Source organism: Acinonyx jubatus, chromosome D2, assembly GCF_027475565.1.
Source record: "Acinonyx jubatus isolate Ajub_Pintada_27869175 chromosome D2, VMU_Ajub_asm_v1.0, whole genome shotgun sequence".
Lineage (NCBI taxonomy): Eukaryota > Metazoa > Chordata > Mammalia > Carnivora > Felidae > Acinonyx > Acinonyx jubatus.
Window position 1 is genome coordinate 54,166,651 of NC_069393.1, and position 20,034 is coordinate 54,186,684.

At 50.8% G+C, this 20,034-nt stretch overlaps 1 protein-coding gene across 1 annotated transcript in view; it reads right to left on the bottom strand.

Moving 5' to 3' along the window:
* Window positions 1-1,596: 1,596 nt before the first annotated feature.
* Window positions 1,597-20,034, bottom strand: part of TLL2 (tolloid like 2) — a 126,969-nt gene continuing 108,531 nt past the window's right edge. Inside the window, exons 14-21 of the mRNA XM_027062732.2 lie at window positions 17,282-17,407; window positions 16,389-16,549; window positions 15,574-15,754; window positions 13,596-13,721; window positions 11,176-11,303; window positions 7,991-8,204; window positions 5,144-5,394; window positions 1,597-3,557 (exon numbers count right to left, since the gene is read on the bottom strand). Of these exons, the coding sequence (XP_026918533.1) occupies window positions 3,423-3,557; window positions 5,144-5,394; window positions 7,991-8,204; window positions 11,176-11,303; window positions 13,596-13,721; window positions 15,574-15,754; window positions 16,389-16,549; window positions 17,282-17,407 (1,322 nt within the window). The 3' untranslated portion in view covers window positions 1,597-3,422. The remainder of the gene's footprint in view (window positions 3,558-5,143; window positions 5,395-7,990; window positions 8,205-11,175; window positions 11,304-13,595; window positions 13,722-15,573; window positions 15,755-16,388; window positions 16,550-17,281; window positions 17,408-20,034) is intronic.

A 20,034-nucleotide genomic window follows, 5' to 3' on the forward strand; every position in this document is an offset into this window, starting at 1 on the left:
GTGGTCCTCAGGCACACAAGCAAAGTAGAGACAGGTGCTGAGGGACAAATGGTGTCTGTCTACCACATCTAGCTCGGTCATCACAGCACCCGGCTCCGCAACAAGTCTGGTGTCAGATTTCAAGCCTGTTTGGGTTCAAGAAAGGCGGCAACTTTGAAGCCATCTTGAGCTTCGCTCCTGACTTTCTGGGTCCAATAGGGAGCTCTGCTCTTGACCAGGCACTGGGTATTCACCTGAGAATAGAAAGCCACTGAGATGCGCCCCCTTTTCATATGTTCAAGTCCTGGGACATTGGAGAAAATATCATCAAGAGGCCCAAGCTTGTCTGAACTAGTAATACAAACCCAGGACACATCAATGAAGCCACATTCTTTAATGAGACAATTCTTCCTAGACAGACATGTTAGCTCCTCTCTGCTTTTCTCTTTGAAACTAACATTTCACGAAATGTAAAATTACACAAAAGAAAAAATACAATATATTTATAGAGTGCACTCTACACAGTTTTTCTTTTTTAAAAAGAAACCTTTTAGGCATTTGGGATTATTTTTCAGAGGTTCTGTCTATCAAGGGAACTTGGAAAACAAGGGAGTGGAAGTCAGGGGAACATTTGTTCGCAAACTGAACGACAATACCACGAATTATTATCAAATGGACCAGATCAACAGCAAATCCCAGTGTGAATTTGCTAGTTAACAGGGTTCTTGCACATGATTTAAACAAGCCGAGTGTTTCATGAGTAATACGAAAGTTAGCTTTAGAGGAAAACGGGCCTACGGTGAATCAATGCACAGCCTCATTTTCTCTGTTTGGAGAAACTCCACAGGCTAAAGTTAATTCCTGACCTTTTCCCCGCCCTGGGATTCAGGTTCTAGCTTCTGCCAGAGCAGATCACACCAGAATTGGACCAGGCTGATGACCCAGACCCCACACATTTCATCAGGTCATCAAGGGAATTCTGTGAACAGAAGGAAGCAGGTCTCGGAGCTCCAGACATCCCCAAGGCCAAGCCCCCGACTAAAGGACAAAGCAGGGTAGCAATGTCCCCCTTCAGCAGGGGGCCTGGGTCTTCCTGCCCAGTGGACCGTCTCTCTTGAAGCCAGTGCGTCAATCCCCTTGTGAGCTCCCAGGGGAGCGGTCTGGCCAGCCCCAGCTGAATCAGGGCTTGTCTTGTCTGGGAATACGTCACTCACAGAAGGCCTAAATAAAGGTTTTCATAAGAGTCCCATTGTTTCAAGTTGGCCAAGTTGTGTGTTTTTGAAAATATTCATACTAAAGAGATAAAAATAAGTACCATTGTTTCATGAGGCAAATGCTGAGGCACGGCCAACTCTGTTTCTCACTTGCTCCCACTCTTCCATGGAATTCGTTGATCTTATTTAGGCTTCTAAAGGTCGACACTACAGAATGCTCATGTCGTAGGAAAGAGACCTCTAACAGCCACCTTATATATCCTGATTTCAGTCCCAGCGTTGACAGATAAGATGAGACAAGGTAAACCCCCAGAAAATACAAAAATCTGAGAGATGGGATCCACCCTAGCGGGCGGGTTGAACCACGAAACAAGGGGCTCCCGTTGCTGAGTCGAATCCCCCCCCCCCCCCCACAGGGTCTACGATGCACCAGGACTTGAGAATGCGGGCGAATCTCCATCAGGGCCAAGAGAGGGCGTGGCGAAGGAGACACAGAAAATCAGGGCTGGTCCAAGAGGGCCCGCTCAGTAAAGCTACGATCGGCATTTGTCACACTGCATTGATTAAGGCTCTGACAGCTGATCCTTTACATACATACATATATACAGACATATATTATTATTAATAATAATACTTTGCATTTTTTTCTGTTTTAAGGAAAAAAATATATTTCCATGCATTTCTTCTACCTTTCTTTGTACTATCCTTTGTTTGTTTTACTCCCAGCCATCATTTTAATTAGGCATAGTCCTCTGGGGACATATTCTGATCTTTAAAAAATATAACTTTTAAGATTTTATGAACACTCTGTTTAAAATGCCATTGCTTCGTCCCAAAGGAATTCTGGCGCTTGGGAGCTATCTCAGGTCTCACGGAAAACACTCTCTGTGCTGTCCTGTGTTCAATACCAACCAAACAGGACTTACGGTTATGTAAACATTATTTAAAAATGATTCCAACATAAATACTCTTTTAAAGCTAACATACCACAGCTTTTAGCTCATAATGCCCATAGATGCCTTAATGAAATGCCATTCAAAACTACCTCACTGTTTGAAGTCCACCTGGAGGTTCTAAAATTATGTAAACAACATTCTCTACACTTCTCTAGAACATGTGCCAATGTGGTGAATTCTGATTGCAAGTTGGTGATTGAATACTAGTTAGCCTGAGCAAAGTTACCAATGCACTCTTTAACCTGACTGCTGACAGGAAGTTAGTCACAAAGTTGACTTGTCCCACAGATGATGATTCTTACATAACTTTTAATTAACCAGTTTTCAACAGTGTTCACCCCACGAGGGACCTGAACTGGTCCTTCATAGGCTGTCTTTGCACATCTTGCAAATGCAGTTTGAATCAGTTGTCAAGAAGTCAAGGTCAACCACAGGAAGTGCCTTTAAAGCTGGAGGAGGAAATGGTCTTCTAGGCCCATGGAATCCCAAGCATGGGTGGCATCTTCTCAAAGTCAGCCAGTAAAGGAGTATCAGGAGGATCCAGGATGTTTTCTTCTCGGCAAACTGGGGTCTCTCACTGGCAAATATGTTGCTGGAATTAATAGTGGATGCCTCAGCCTCCTAGTGCAGTTAGGGATGAGGGAATCCCAAAGTGGCAAGGAATGCCAATGACACAGACCGAAGGCTTGATGTCAACTAGTTTTGTGACGATTCTCATACTCAAGCTCTCTCTGTGCACTGCTTACTGTGAGTCCTTTTTTAGTCCTGACATCCATATTCTCAGGTTTCCTGGTTGACATGTCCCTGGCAGATAGAAAGCCAAAGTCTCCAGCCAAGCCGGTGAGTAACAACTCAGCCATGGCCAAGCTCTTATCCTCACTGCCCAGTGTAGACGGAAAACAGCCTGAGTCTTCAGGACACAGTCACGCTGCCTGGCACCTACAGAAGCACATCCAGAAATAGAGGAATGACCAACCCAAAGGCCGGCCTCTTGCCCCAGAGGAGCATGGGACAAAGGGAATGAGTATGACCAGGCGTAGCTTGAATGGTAAGTAACTTCAAAACCTTAATCTTAAGAGCCCATGACTGATAATGTTGTAGCCAGAATCAAAAAACATCTTCCCTCTTCCTTGTTGGCCAAACTTCATCAGAGACAGACCTCCAACACTAGATTCTGAGTTTTTGAGAAAAATACTATACACCGGTTTAGGGCAGATTCACAAGGTGCTATTGTTACAAAAAACATTCTCAGTTCCTTTCAAGAACATCGACATTATTTCTTCATGTGCAGGGCATCCTGGAACTTGGTGCTAGTGTATCGGGCGTGAAAGCCTTTCTTATTGATGGTGTCGTCCGTGTGGAATTGAATCATTAGAGAATCTCCTGCCGAGTAGATCTCTTCCAGTGGCTGAGGGAAGGGCAAGAGAAAACCAGGGGGACTTTAGGTCAGTTGGCTGTGGTTGGAGTTTTAAATACGGAGGATGAGATGGAAGTTACATGAGAACATAGGAAGGCCAGTGCTGTCATGAGGCGTCCCTGGCATTAGAGACTCTGAAGGGTGTCAAAACAAGCTCCTTTTCAAAGGAGAACATTGCCAATTCTGCTCCTAAGAGCTCCCCAGGCCCCACTTTTTCAAGACAATCCTAGATGCACAGCTCACATAGAATCTACTGGTTGTTACGGGTACAGATGGGCCAGGAACTGTTCCAAGTACTTTCGGATCTTACCTCATATATAAACCTTACGACAACTTTATAAGGTGGTGTGATCTCCATTTTACACTTAAGGAAACTGAAACTCAAGTTCATACAGCTAGACAGGACCCAAGCTCAGGTCTGACTGTGAAGTAGGTACCCCCCCCCCCCCCCCCACCGCGCCATCCACCAGCTCTAGGGTCATGTTGTGACGTGTCTCCCAGCAGACCAAACACCAAAGCCCACGGATTCAGCCTATGTCCCATCCAAGGACAAAACGTGGGAAGGAACCTCTAACAAACCTTTTGTTAGAAAGGTTTGGCCAAGGGGGTCAATGAACGGGAGCCAGGTTCCGAGGCTGCTGTCTGCCAGCTCACAGTGGGACCAAACTGGGCTTCCCACACATCTCACTGTTCAGGACTCTCCAAGGTTTTCCTCCGCACAAGGACCCCATAGTTTCAAAGACTTTATTAAAGGCATGGCATTGGTTACGTCCCACTTTGCCATCTTTTCTTTTTGGGAGGGTGAGGGAAGACAACGGGAAATTATTCAGAGACTGACATAAACGCCATTTTGAGGTTCCGATCAGCAAAAGCAACACTAGTGACTCCAAAATGATCTGATACAATTTCAGCCAATAGCAAAGAAGCTTGTACAACCAGCCCTGGAGGCAGAGACAAGGAGGGGCGGGGCCAGTGTGAGCACGCCCAGTGTGGTGCAGCCAGAGAGTGACCGGGGCCCTGTACTGGCCCCTCCACACACTCGCACTGAGTGCCAACTGTATGCCAGGCTCTGGGTCAGGTGCTGGGGAAATAGTGAACAAAACAGGCGTGCCCCGTCCAGGGTTGGAGGCTGAGGAAAGAAAAGGTAACGAGAAGAGTGATGATGATCTGGAGCATAGCTCTGTGCTCACAGGAAGAGTGATTCGGGATATCGGAGGAGCTTGGAGTTGCTTGGGGAGAGAATTGTGAAAATACAGGATATACAAAAGCATGATTAAAAAAAATTTTTTTTTAAGCCTGAAGGCCAAATAAAAATGACGATTTGGGGGAAGGGAATCCTTTGCAAAAATAGTAGGAATATCCTCCAGGAAAACGCTCTTACATAGCCGACGTTGGTGTGAGGCCCTCCTGATCTGGTTCCAGGCCACCCCCTCCCCCCCACTCCTCTCCGACTGCTCTCCCTGTTTGTATCCCGCTGGCTGGTGCTAGGAGTGGCTGGGACCCAACCCCCGCGCCCGTGGCACCTCACGCTCTGAATCGTCATGCTTGGTCCCGGGCCCCGCAACCGGGGCGCTCACCCCGGAGCCGCAGAAGCGGCCGAGCCTGGGCGCGGTGCTGTCGTAGCCGTCGTAGGCCTCCATGTAGTCGTAGCCACAGTCAGCCTCCTCCTCCACCTCGAAGGTGCGGAATATCAGCTCCACGCCGTAGCCGTCCTCCGCCACGATCACCCAGTCACAGCGGGCCTGGCTCGGGTAGTTGTTGTCCCCAAATTGGGCGTGGGAATACAGCTCTTTGGTGTGCACTTCGGCCTTCAGGCTGCCCCCGCACTCTGGAGCGGAGAGAGAGCCGCCACGCCTCCTTGGCACCGAGAACCATGCGGCGCCCCCACCCGCTTCCCAGCCTGGGCTTTCTCTCTCCACACCCGCATGCACGCAGGCCAGCTTTCTGTACGAGGCCTCGCCAGTGCCCTTTAGGAAAGCCTGGCAAATTTCATCATCCCATTTTACAGAGGCGTACATAGAGGCCGAAAGGTCTGAGTTTCAGGGCTTACTGTGAGGGTCCAAAGTGGCCCTTACCAGCCAAGATCCTATGTTCCCAGGCTGGGCCGCATAAGGCCCCCGGGAATACCCGAGCATGCTTCTGGAAAAAGCTGGCTCGCTGGATCTTTACCACTTAATAATCACCTGAAAGTGCTAGAAGCGCCTGAGAAGGGCTCTGGAGCCCCACCTACTTACTGTAATTTGTAACTGTTGCCAACAGAGGGCACCAAAAGCACATCAGACCTCCAGGTGAGCTCTCAAATCTAGAAACCTCAGATTATGGACTGACTTGCTCCTGCATCTGACAGGGCTGACTATAGCTGACTTTGAGGCTCCTGGGGCCGGGAGGGGGGGCGCCCACAGGTGAGCTGGGCCGCATGCTTTGGCTTTGTATTCTGTAGCATTGGCTTCTGGGTTTTTGACTAGGATGGTGACTCTGGTTGGCCTGGGTCCCACACTATCTTGTCTAGGCCACTGGAGACCACATAATATAAATGGATACATGAGAGTGGTCTGAGATTAGTAAGCACCAGAAATTCTGAAGGTAAGTTCCTCCACTGCCTGTCTTCAGGGTGCTCCACACCCCGGGGTGGGGGACGGGGTAGGGGTGGGGGGCAGGCAGCTCCTGAAGGTGTGGCTGCTGTACTGTCTGGTAACACCCGCAGGCCCAGCCGGCCCCAGTCCTGCCAGACAGCCGACTCTTTTTTTTTTTTTTTTAAACGTTTATTTATTTTTGAGACAGAGAGAGACAGAGCATGAATGGGGGAGGGGCAGAGAGAGAGGGAGACACAGAATCTGAAACAGGCTCCAGGCTCCGAGCTGTCAGCACAGAGCCCGACGCGGGGCTCGAACTCACGGACCTCGAGATCATGACCTGAGCCAAAGTCAGCCGCTTAACCGACTGAGCCACCCAGGCGCCCCCAGACAGCCGACTCTTAACCCTCCCTGTGCTCTTGTTTAGAATTTCCTCCAGGTGTGAACCGTCTTTGGGAAATTTCGAGTCCCCGACGTGACATGGGTGGCAATGAAATGGGCGCAGCGCAGGGCAAGATGCCTTCTATCCACCTTGCCAGATCCTCTCTCCATTCTTCCCCACCTGTTCTGGGCCTCCAGAGGCTGACCTCTAGGCCCACATGGACTAGCCCCCTTGCCCTCCGCCTTCTGGGTTGGGTTCAGCCATGGGGAACACCAGCAGATGAGAGGAGGAAGGAGAGAGGTCAGGGTGTTTAATCCCAGGCTCCCTCCCTGCCTGGTCACCACAGGTTGTGTTGTTCAACTGAAGGGCACAGCTCCAGGTGGGGGGAAGAGGGTTACTCTGCTTGCATACTCCCTCCTTGGGCATCCTGGCCTGGGGTATCACCCCCTGCCCCCACCCCCATGTAGTTCCTGGTCCTGGCTACTGCACTGCTCTTTATGGTGTCCCCACACCCTGCCTGCCCCTTTGTAAACAGTCCCTTTTAAAATTCTCCTCAAATAATGATTCATTTCCTGCTGGGACCCTGACCTACTTTTTCTGTAGGGACTAGAGGGTAGAGTCACCAGTCAATGGCTTTTAACCTTCCCTAGGGGAAGCTGGAACCCTCAAGGAGCTTGGAAGAGTTCTGCAGACACCAAAGTGTTTTCTAGGTGGGCAAGCTAAACCACCTAAGGGTGCCGGGTGTCATTTTGTTTTTCCTGATTCGTATCTTCTGGCTCTGAAAATAAACTGGGTGGGGTGGGGGCTGTTAAAGCTCACAGGGTCCCAGGATCATGAGCTCAGACTCCAAGTGGGCTGCGGGCAGCCACTGCTTTGGCAAAGGGCCACAGTCTAACACCGGGATCAGAGAGTCGGTTATTTCTGTGAGTAATGTTTTAATGGCAAAAGAGCAGAGCCCATTTTCTTACTGACATTCTTCTATTTAACAAAATAGATGTGTTAGTTACACGCATATACATTTTCCTCCAAAGGACCAAATAGAGCTATTTACATTTTAAGTGGAGGAAAAATAATAGATAAAGAACCATTTTCCGTTTTCCAGAACTTGTCCTTAGAGGGTGAAAAGGGCTGCTCCCCACCGCTCAGCTCCCAGACTTTCGGATTTCACAGACCAGTCAAATTACAGATAAATTTTGAAAAGAGGATGGGAGGAAGGAAGGGAGAGAGGAAAGAAATGTGACACCAACAATGGGATTGCCCACTTCAAATGCTGTCGATTAAGGACATTAAGAGAAAACCACCCTTCCCCTCATGGTTGCCCACGTTTCGTTTTTGAAGGGACATTTGATCACACGCCTCCTACCCCCCAAGAGTCAGAATGAAAGGCAGTTCCTTCCCTGCCGCCGTCACCCGTCTGTCTCCAGTCTACATGGACATCAGCGGGCGGCTGGGCATCCTCGCTCACGTACCTGTGCTGTGCATTGCCTGGAAGCCTTTCCTCTGCACAGAGGCATCCGAATAAAACCTGAGGAACAGGCTGCTGCCTGAAGCCACCACGGGGTCTGGTTTCTTGCTGCCACAGAAACGGCCAAGGATGGGCGCCAGGCTGTCGGCTCCGTCGTAAAGCTCCAGGTGGTCGTAGGCACATTCTTGGTGCTGCTCAATCTCAAACTCGTTGAATGTCTGGGGAACGGAAGAGCAGAAAGTGAGGCAGGGGCCTGGCACTCAGCTGGGGTGGGGGCCGCCTCTCTGGGGGCTGGGAGAGGATGGGGCGAGGCAGGACACTCGTCTGCCCCCACCAGCCTCGTAGGGGGCATGGCGCCCAGGTGAGGACAGCGACATCTACAGCAAGAGTCTCAACTAGGGCCCTCTGCTGGTCCCCAGGCACCCCCACGAGGCAGATACATGAGCGACTGCTGCTGTGAGTACTTTGCGGGTGAGATGGCTGGGCTCCCAGAGCTGAGATGCTTGTTGTCAGCCCCAACAGCAGCAATGGCCAAGTGCTCACTGCACCAGGAGCTGTTTTAAGTGCTTCACAAATATAACCTCGTATAATCCTCATGCCCCTGTGCTGTGTCTACAACGACAACCCCCATTTTACAGATGAGGAAACTGAGGCACAGAGAAGTCAGGCGACTTGCCCAAGGTCACCCAGTGGTAGAACTGGGCCAAGGCCAGGAGATCTACCTGCAGAGCCCTTGCCTTTAACCTCTGCACTATACTTGACCATGAGTGATGTGGATGAGGCTGTACGAAGTGCTCGCTGCTCTGTGTCTGCACCCTCATAGTGTCTGGCATTCGAGGAGGGTTTTTTCCATGCAGAGTCCTGTGCCAAATGTTCACGAACATTTTCTCACTTAATTCTGACGGTGCTGTGAGCTAGTATTACACCCAATGTGCAGAAGGGGAAAATGAGTCTTAGAAAAGTGTCTTGCCCAAACTCACACAGCCAGAGGAGGAGGGAGCTGGACGTGAGCCCCAGCCAGCCTGACTCCAGCCCACACTCCTAACCATCACCAGGCTATACTGCCTACCTCCTCCCTGCCCCCTGAAGACCGTCCCCCAAAGCTGGCCAGAGGAGCCCCTCAATTCTAGGCCGTGCACCAGGGACTGGGCAGCTGAATGACTTATGGCCTGCCCATGGCTTCCAGGGAGATGGGACAAGGTGAGAGGGGACAGTGTTAAATGAAGGCGTGAACCAAATGACAGAGCAGGAAGAGAGGACTTGGGGGGATGGGGTTGGTAAGGAGGGTCTGAATTCATAAGAAAGTTTCTGGAGAGACAGGACAGGGATGGAGATGGAGAGGGGTCATTAGCAGTGTGGGCTCTCGTAGGAATGATAAACACAATAGGAATGAGCAAAGCCCTTCACACCTTACAGAAAGGGAGCTGGGTGGAGGGTGATAGAGAGACAGTGGGCAAGAGCAGGAGGGGGGACCAGCGGCATCAGGGTGGGTGAGGCAATGGGAGGGACACCCATGAGACACCTTGTTGCGGTGCCCATACAGTTAAACACCAGCTTCTTGGGAAGTATTTGATTCACATTTTCTGTGTAAGCAAAAAAATGTGTAAGCATTACATTTTTGTGTAAGCAAAAAGAGCATGATCAGTATATCCACCATGCACTTCCCAAGGGAGTTTTTTTTTTTTTTTACTAGAAAACTTGTAAATTTGAGATCTGGCCTAACTCTGGCCACTGGATCAGTTGCTTCCTTAGCACGGTAAAGAAGAGGAAGACGTTTAGCAACTGCTAAAATCTTGTGCCCTTTAGAAGCATGACTTCCAGTTGTGCAGGCTGCACATTCCCACCCCCAGGGGGCGCCATTCCCCAGCCCGCAGCCGAGAAGAATGTTGTCGGGAACCTTCCCCCGCAGAAGGCAGCGTTGGGGAAGGAGTGCCTTACTCTAAGGCACTCTACTTCACCCTCACCCAGATTCAAGGCTGTTCTGACACCCAGGAAGGCCGCCGCCACATTTCCCCCATGGGCAGCCATGCACATGGGGTGCCCGCTGTGAGCAGCCTGTGGTCGTGGGCTCTGCCTTCGCCACCCCTCACTGCCCTGGGCCTGGCACAGACAGACAACCAGCACCTGCGCTCTGTTCTGGCGGCCCATCGCGTACCTGTCCTCCCCTCTCTCACCTGCCAGCAAACACCCTCGAAAGTCCCCGGAGCCATTGTCTGCTTATCTTCACGACCTCCTTTGTTCTCTCCCATTCTCCCTGCATTATATTGGCCCATATTTCGGAGGAACATCTATGTGCCTTCTGAAGAGCTCACAAACCTCAGAGTCAGAAAGACCCTTTTAAAAAACGTCTGTCTGGAATATACCTTCTCCAGCTAGCAAGAGAGTTTTACACTCCAGGATCTGGGATACTCTGGGGGCTGAGAAACGAGATTGGTACCACAGACTAGTTTCTCCTTTGAAATAACCAAGTATGGTACGCACACGTACAATCAAATGCACGAGGGACTTTAAGGAAATGCCTGGAAGATACATATTTTTTAGCTCAAGAGAGAATTAGCATAAATAACTTAATCTCTTATTGTTAATTTTTAAAAATGTAAGTTCTAGAGAAATACGGATAATAATAAGCATCCACTGGAGAAGTCTGGGCAAGAAGAAACATATATTTTTCCCATGCATGTACATACACTATTGTGTATGCATAGGAAATTTCTGGAAAGATTTTCCAAAAAGCGCTCAGAGAGGTCATTTCTGGAGTGGCCAAGGGAGATCTAGAAGCTTTTGATTCCCACTTGCCAACGCTCTGTACTGGTTACTTTTTTTTAACCCTGAGAATGTATTGTTTTGTCAAAAATTACAACTGGAAACAAGCAAATCTGAAATAGCTCTACCGATCTGTGCCGTGAATGTCACCTCATACCGGTACCGCTGTGAACAGGTGCTCTTTAGAGGGCTTTTCTCACCGCCGCCCTGTGCTGAGAGCTGTGTGTGTGTCCTCTCTTAATCCGCACAGCAGCCCGCGAGGGGGGTTCATTAGCATCCCCATTTTCCAGATAATGAAACTGAGTTCTGGAAATGTTGAGTAACTTTCCCAAGTTTCAGAGCTGGAAAGTGGCAGCACAGAGATTCACAGCCACATGCCTCTGAAACCAAAGTCCGTGTTGTCCATAAACTATGAAAATGACTCACGAGTTTCACCCTGTGGCCCGCGGTTGAAGAGATGTTCCAGGTACACTCCCTCCGACTGGGGTATTTGTCAGGCCAGTTGGGGCTCGCCAGGGTCCCCTCTGCACTGCTGATCTTGTGCGCACAGCCAGCTAGGGGCGATGGGGGGACACATGCAGAGAGAAGCAGTTCACTTGTGGGCAGCACCAGAGGCCCTCTAAGGGAGTCTCCATCTCTCCTTCTTATTTGTCATGTGGTCATTACCAAAAGTGGGGGCAGGGGTCAGCCCGAATCAAATGTCCCCTGGCTAGAGATTTGTTGATTTATTTGGTTTCGCTGCCTTCCTGTGGGCTCAGATGGCTCATCTTTCACACTATCACCATTCAGGTCATGGTTATCATTGGACATACGGTAGTTGGTGGTCAAGACCACAGGCACCGACTCAAAAGGACTCAGTCCCACTGCCTTCAAGCTGTGGGACTTTGGGCACTCACCTAAGCCTTGGTGTCCTTATTTGTAAAAGGGTGCCAGCTTGGTAGGGGGATACGTGGATTAAATGAGATGATACATGTAAACGGTTTAGCAAGTACCAACAGAGGTCTTCATCACTGTGCTTTCTTTCTTAAAAATTGTTTAAATGTTTATTTTTTTGAGAGAGAGACAGACCACAAATGGGGGAGTGACAGAGAGAGAGGGAGACACCGAATCTGAAGCAGGGTCCAGGCTCTGAGCTTGTCAGCACAGAGCCCGACGTGGGGCTCGAACCCACAAACTGCGAGATCATGACCTGAGCCGAAGTTGGGCTAGCCAACTGAGCCACCCAGGCGCCCCCATCACTATGCCTTCTGCCTGTACTTCTTTCAGATTTTCAAAGCAGTTTCATTTGGAGACTACAGAGGTCACCCTGGTTATGGTGCGATTAGCAGAGACGGGTTCCATGACTTGCTCAGTGTGTAGCATTTCGGTCAACACTTGGAATGTGTCTCCTCTGGGCTGGGCACTATGCCAAGCATTCTGAATGCTTTCTCTCATCTGATCCTTCTCACTTTCCAAACGAGAAAATAACTTGTGGAGCTGGGCGGGGTGGGGGGGGTGACTTGCTGGGGAGGGGCGGGGCCAGGACTTGAACCCAGGCCTGCCGTTGCTGTAAATGGTTGGGGAACAGAGGGAGCGTGTACCACCCCTGCGTAGCCAACCAATGCCGCCCCGCCCCACGGCTGCTGGAGGGGGCAGTTGAGGGGAAGGGGGAGGGGGAGGGGGCAGGCACCAGAGGGAGGGGGTTTCTGCTCATTGCTGCCTCCACTCTGCAGCCACACAGAGCACAAATGCCAGTAGGGACAGGGGCTCAGCTTCTGGAACATCTGCTGCCACACCCCCCGCCCCATAGGAAGGCAGCAGCTGTTCAGTTGGCGCGGCCTTAGTGGGGTTAAATCCCTCCTGGCCTCCCCCACACCACCGGAGGGAAGCTTCGTTCTGACCCAGGCCCACCTCACAGGAATCTGACAAAGACTTTTAAGTTCCGGGATGACAGGTCCTTCCAAGTTCTTCCAACCTGCCTCCCAACCAGCCCACTACTGCCCATGTCTGTGTCACAGAGCTGGGCTTGGAGGGTGGCCTGTACCCTGCTTCTGAAGCTGTCTTAGCTCATCCTGTAACATGTCAGGTAGGCCTGATCAGACTCTGTGCACCCTAGGCAAATCTCCCAACTTGAAATGTTTGTGCCGAGGGAACAAACATTCTTCACATCTTCCTTCCTCCTGATGCCCTCTGTGGGGCCCTGTGCTGGGGCCAAGGTCTAGAGGCCTGGGTGCTTATCAGAGATGCCTAAACTCCCTTCACAGGCAGGGTGGTAACAGAAGGAGGCTCTTTCCAGAATGACTGGACATTCAAAGGCATCTGGCCCTGAACTCTGAGTAGTAAATGGAGCAGGGAGCAATCTTTTTCCAATTCCGTTTTATTATCAGACCTGCATATGGCAACTACTATTATGATATAGATGGTTGATATGCATTGACATTTCAAGTGCTTAATAGGTGCCAGACTGTCTGAAGTGCTTTCTAGGCATGCTTTCATTTAATCCCCATACACTTTTAAGAAGGGGGTATGTTTAGTCTCTTTTAGAAGAAGAAACTGAAGCTCAGAGAGGTTAAGTAACTTGCCCAAAGTCACAAAGCCAGTAAGTAGCAGAGTCAGGGTTTAAACCTATATGGTCTGATTCTAGAGCCTGGGGGTGTAACCACTTTGCAATAATCACTCCAGGAGGGCCCCTGAGGGCCCCTGCAAGCCTCCTGGGGAAAGCCACCCTTCAGCAGGAGGTCAAGGAGGAGGGAAGGCAGACGCTGAGGGCTCGGCAGACCAGAAAGGCCCCTCGCTCTCACTCTTACACATGTGCACACCTTGGCAGCCAAGGTCAGCCGTGCCTCCCAGCTGCGGTCTAGCCTTACCTTCTTTACAGTCGTGCCCATTCTCGTGGAGCCGGTAACCGTTTCTGCACCGGCACAGATAGCTCCCAGACGTGTTGACGCACTCGTGCTGGCACCCGCCGTTGTCCTTGGCACACTCATCCTTGTCTGAGGAGATCAACAGACTCTCCTAAGGGGGAATGCCAACTTGGGAATGTCCCTCCCACCGTAGAACTCTGCTCAAAAGTAGCCTCCATCAGGGAGCCTCCCCTGTATACACACACACACACACACACACACACACACATATACATGTATACATATATATATATATGTGTGTATATATATATATATATATATATATACACATACATACATTCTTTACCCCTGCTTCCTGCCAAAACAAGGAACTCCTTAAAGGATAGTCTAATATTAATAATAGTAACAATAATCAAAATAACTGCCATGTGTTGAATATTTATGCGATGGGCACTTCCCAAAGCACTTTCTGATGTTTATGTATTTTTGAGAGACAGAGAGAGAGAAAGCATGAGCAGGGGAGGGGCAGAGAGAGAGGGAAACACAGAATCTGAAGCAGGTTCCAGGCTTCGAGCTGTCAGCACAGAGCCTGACACGGGGCTCGAACCCACAAACTGTAGATCATGGCCTGAGCTGAAGTCGGACACTTAACTGACTGAGCCACCCAGGCACCCCTCCAAAGCACTTTCTATGCAGTATCCAGGTTTGTTCTCATAGAACCTTAGGAGGCAGGTGCCTATGCCCCCATTTTACAGGTAAGGAAACTGAGGCTGAGAATGCTAACATGCCCAAGGTCGCTCAGTGAGCAAGCAGCCTATGTGACCCAGAGGCCTGGGCTCCTCCTCCCCGACCCCACACCACCTCCTGCCTGTGGAGCAGATACGTGTGCGGCCATGAACCAGATGGCTCAATGCCGGTCCTGCACCACCACTCCCAGCCGTTGTGACCTTGGGCAGTCCTTGAGCTCTGTGCCTCAGTTGTCTCACCTGTAAAGGGGCACAAGTACTGGTGTCCTCACCTCATAGGGTTGTTGGGAAGAGGAAATGAATGAGTACAGCGAAAGCACTTTCAAACAGTGTCCAGCCCAGAGTGAGTGTTAGCTTGTATTTGTTATTATGTATGAGCTCAAGTATTAGCTGCTGTCATCTCTGTGGTTCTTGTAGCTCAGGCCGGCGCTGCTCACAGCGCCCACCAAGCTGGCTTCTTCCTGTAGCAACCGAGGACCGGCCTCCACGCCCAGCCCCCGGCACCGGGTTAACTCCAGGGGTCAATGGTGTCTCCCTGCCTTCCTCATACCCCACCGTGATGTGTCACCGAACACTTTGTGTTTTAGTTTCCTGAGGACAACTAAGAATCCATACAGACTAGAGAGATGAGGCCCACCGAACCCTTAGGTACTGGAACCACAGGCTAGGAAGAGGCCGGGAAGGATTGTCCCTCGGGCAGGCACAGCCTTGCTCACACCTTGATTTATGTATTTTTGAGAGAGAGAGAGAGAGAAAGCATGAGCAGGGGAGGGGCAGAGAGAGAGGGAGACACAGAATCTGAAGCAGGTTCCAGGCTTTGAGCTGTCCGCACAGAACCTGACACGGGGCTCGAACCCACAAACTGCAGATCATGACCCGAGCTGAAGTCGGACACTTAACTGAGCCACCCAGGCACCCCAGTCAATTTTTGACTGTCTCTCAAAAATACATAAGTCAATACACCTTTCTGGCCTCCGGGACTGGGAGAGATCCCTGTGACTTCAAGCCACCCACTTTGTGGCAGTTTGTTATGACAGCCCTGTAATAATATAACCACCAATATAAAAAAATAACAAAACAAACAAAACCCGGATCCGGGCATGCCACCGCCAAGGCTGAAATACTGTGAGGGCAGGGGCAGTGGGCAGAGAGGGGGTGAGCAGGTGCCCCCGAGGCTGAGAGCCTACACAGCCATGGCCCCCTCGGCCTGGGACCTGGCCTCCAAGCCCCCACACCTGAAAAGAAGTGGGCCCTAAAGCCCCGTTTGGAGACCGTGTTGTCTGACTTGAACTCCACACGCATGTTGTTGCTCTGGGAGGTGATAGCCTCGGGCATCTCGGAGCCGCAGAACTTGCCATGCAGCCGGGCATCGGGGGACAGGCCGCTGCGCACCTCCACAAAGTCGTACTTACAGACCTGCAAGGGAGCGCCACGGGGAGCCGCCCGGTCCTCCCGAGGCCCCACCCCACAGTCAGTGCAGGACCCCTTCCTGACAGCCACACCCTGCCTAGGGGCCAGACCGGCTCAGCCTCATCCAGAAGAAGGGAGGGGCTTCTCAACTCTTACTGGGGTCCCTCTGGCCCAACGCGCGTAGGCAACATGGGGCTCTCGCGACTAGCACTCTGGCTGGAGGGCTCTACCTGGGCCTTGGCCGACTTGGTCATCCCGTGACCACTGCCCAAAGGAGGAGACAGGCAATTCATACCATCCTGGTCCCCGGGTGCGTCTCACCCCCTCCGTTACCCTCAGTAGGATGCTAATCCCCAGACTCCTACCCCAGGGGACAGCCTTGTCTTGACCGCCTCCCACCCCCAAGACCTGCCTCCTCCACTCAGGTCCTGATTCTCCTTGGGTCCGTCAGTGACAAGAGGACCAAGGCACCGTGTCTGCAGAGGACAGACAGCTTAAACTGCTGCACCAAACGCTCCCAGATTCTGCCCCGCAAAGGTAGTATGACTATAGGAAGCTACGTCCCTGCCTGCCGAGCCCCTCGCTGGTCTGCAGCCCCGAGCCACGTCCCCACGCAAGGAATTAGAGCGCAGAAGCATACATCATTGCCTTCCAGTTCAAACACTTCAAACTGGAGGGAGATCCGGTACTGAGCAGGGGCCACCACCTGCCAGACGCAGTTTTTGTTTGTAGGATACTCCTTCGGCCACCCAGGGCTGGTGATGGTTCCGTTCAGCTTGGTAATAAAACCGCCACAGGCCACTGCACGGGAGAAACAGAAGCAAGACTCATTTGGTTTTCGTTCCAAGTGACTGCGATTTCCCCCAAGCAGCAATAAGCGGGCTGTTCTTTAATACAAAAGAAAAAGAAAGAAAAAGAGAAAGGTTGACAATCTGAACTGATTAATCCCGCAGCGTTTCTCCTAGTCGGCTTCAACTGAGCATTTGGAGGGATGAAGCTGAGGACAAGCCTTTACCGCTTTTTAAAATGATGACAACACACGCGTGCTTACCTGTCGCTCAGGGGCATAGCCGGGGACTCCACATAACTTGGACCAAAGGAGCCTTGGCAATGTTTGTACCGAGCTGTGCACTTTACCTGGCTTACACGAACAAGCAGGGTCAGCCAGGTGGGCAAGGAAAACGGAACGCCAGGCAGGTAGAAATGGAATGAGTGAAATGAGCTATCAGCTGAGTCACACCTAAGGGCGCAGAGTTTTTCTTTGCTTTTCTTTTTTATCTGATAATCATGTGAAGTGTTCACGGTCACGGAAGAAAATGAACCCGTCAGCGCCTGGCATGGAGTCCTCGTAATTTGGGCAGCCCCCTCGCACGTGGGTGACTTTGTGGAGCTATTTTTCCCTCCGAGAGCCGGGGACATCACCCACCACAGATCATGTCACCTCACAGCCAGCCGGCTTCCCCCTCTCCTCCCCACTTCTCCTAACTTGTCCCTTATCCTGTCTCATTCTAGCTTGGTGGGTCCAACACCAACCTTCACACGTCTTCTTATCGGCAGCCAGCTCGTAGCCAGGGTCGCACGCGCACTTGTAGCTGCCCAGAGTGTTCACACAGCGCTGCTCACACCCGCCGTGATCTGGCCAGGAGCACTCATCCACCTCTGTGGGAGAGGAAGGGGACCCGGCTAAATCACCACAGAGCTGCCTGGTCTGTTCCCCATCCCATTCCACGCCCCAGGGCCCCTGGCAAATGACCTCTAAGAACAAGAATGGTGCCTGGTGACCACCTCCCAGGGAGGCTCATGCCCACGTCTCAGACACTGGCAGCAGCCATAACAAAAGGGGAAGTCTCGAGAACATAAGAGTAACTTGTTACCCAGAGGGAGGGCTCCTCTGGAGGAGATCAGGCCTGGATGATTTTATTCTTTGAAGGGTTCAATCAGGGAATACAGTGTGATTTTTAAAAAATCTCTTCCACACCGGAGACTTAATCAGTTTTAATGCCATGGAATTGAGGTTCCTCCCAAATATGGCACTTCTCAGGGACATTAAGTGGAAGATAAGAACAAAGGGACACATTTCTAGATGAAGATATAAAAGTATTTTTTAGAGACAGAACCAGAACCTGTGATTTAGCGTTTTATAAATAATCTGAAGAGGTGTGCTCAGGGAGATCTTCAAGATTACAGAAAACACTGAGCTCTCAGGTTAGCCAATACTCCCAGGAGAAACCGGGGGAGGCCACAGTGAGACTGAGTTAGCAGGGGAGTCAGATGGGATTCAGCACTGACAAGTGTCTGGTGATATGTTTGGGGCAATTAAATAACACCAAGCAGGATACCAGGAGGGCTGTCCCGAGGAGCAACACAGGAGTCACTGGAGAATCTGCCTGGAAATGTCAACCCATGCGCATCACTGGAGAAAAGAAAAACCCAGGCAGTGGGCATCGCCTGGGAGAGGATCAGAAATGAAAGGAAAAACTCCTGATTTTCCGTTGCCAGGCTGTGGTGCATCTATCCCCGAGAGGGGAGGTTGTGGCCTCACTGAGCCAGAGAGCCCAGAGAGGGCACAAGACACGGAGGCATCTTCAAAAACAAAACAAAGCTGAACGAGCCCAATCTAGGAGGAAGAAAGGGTGGGGGTGGTATGGGTTCATAACATCACGGAAGTTAGGAATAGAGCAGGCACGGTGTTGTCCGCAAAATCCTCAAAGACGGCATTACACGTAAAACGAGAGAAACCAGGACATCTTGCAGTTAGTTAAGTCCTGAAAAGACCCCCCCCACCCCCAGTCCTGCCCTTAGGCGGCGATCCTTTCAGTAACATTTCTTACAGATGGCTTTGCAGGTCCTGCTCGAAATCCCCCAGAGACAGGACTCTCACTGCTTTTCAAAAGTATTTCTTATCCTTTGGAATTTGAATTGTCAAAATTCTGGCTCCTTGCAACTTCCAACCCATTGGTCCTGCAGAACACGCAAACCCTTCAGCCGTGATGTGTCCCTCTGAGCTGCCCTTTTCTGACTCAAATAGACCCATTTCCTTCCAGTCTTCCTTGTCCACGATGCACAAAACACTCATGCACCTGCCCGCTCTTCACTGGGCAAACTTAGGTAATTCTTAGAGTGATGCGTTGTTGGGCTCAGCCAAACTTAAGTAAGTTGGTCAGGAGGGGGACTGAGTTCAGGAGGCATGCTCTAGACAGGGGTTTGAAGTTGTCCGTGGGCTCGAATAAATGCAAGCATTAAGTATGCTAAAATAGTAAGCATCTGGCAACCACTCATTCCTTTACAAAAGGCAAAGTACTTTCTTTGACATTTTCTAGAAAGTATAGGAGGAGAATCAATGATAAGAAGAAACGGAAAGAGTCCAGTGTTCTAGAGTGAGCCTCACAGACCTCGGTTGGATCCACCACTGGATCTTACCCCAACCGGTTGGGTGATTTAATTTTTCTGAGTGTTCCTCCTGTGTTAAAATGAGAATAGTACCTACTTTTAGGGTTGTGGGGGTTGAAAATGAAGGGTGTGAAGTACCCAGCATACAGACATCTGGTACGGAGTAGCGCTCCCTACAGACAACAGCAAGATTGCTTTCGAAATCCCAGTGGGTGGACAGATATGCTGATGATGGGAGTGGAAAGGATAAGGTTACCTGGGCACACCTGAATCAGGTGAGAGCACAGTGCAAGCCTGAGGAGGGGAGCGAGACAAAGGTGTCAAAAGAAGGACAAGGTGTCAAAGACTGGCCAGTGATGGAAGAAGAGATGGGCAGGAAGGCAGCACAGCAGAGTCAAGAAACTGGCAGGTGAGCGCAGGGGGAGGGCAGAAAAGAATGATGGAAGAAGCTCATCAAAATAGACCAAGACAAACACAAGACCTCACAGCTGGGGGGTGAAGGGAGACTCTGATGCCAGAAGGTGCTATGGCGATAGGCAGGACACACGTTTGTCATCGGCAAGAAAGGGAAGACCACAGATGAACAAGTCTCCTGGTGCCATCTTAGCCATGTGGAGGGAGAGAGGCTGGTAGATTGGATTTGGGCTGAAGGCAACAGGAATATAGTTCCTCCAGGGACTAGAAGGGTAGGATGTTTGTTGAGCCCAAGAAGGCGGGTGAAAGATACAGGGTTACATCTGAGCTCCCTCCAGCTAAAGCAGTGGGATGTTTGGCCATTTTCAACTGTACTCCAGCTTGAGTGGATGGTGTGGAAGTGTACCAGGGCCCCACTCTTGGTGGGACACTGGGTGTCCTTGGAACCACTCCCACACTTTGATGAAGCAGCATCTGCTCCA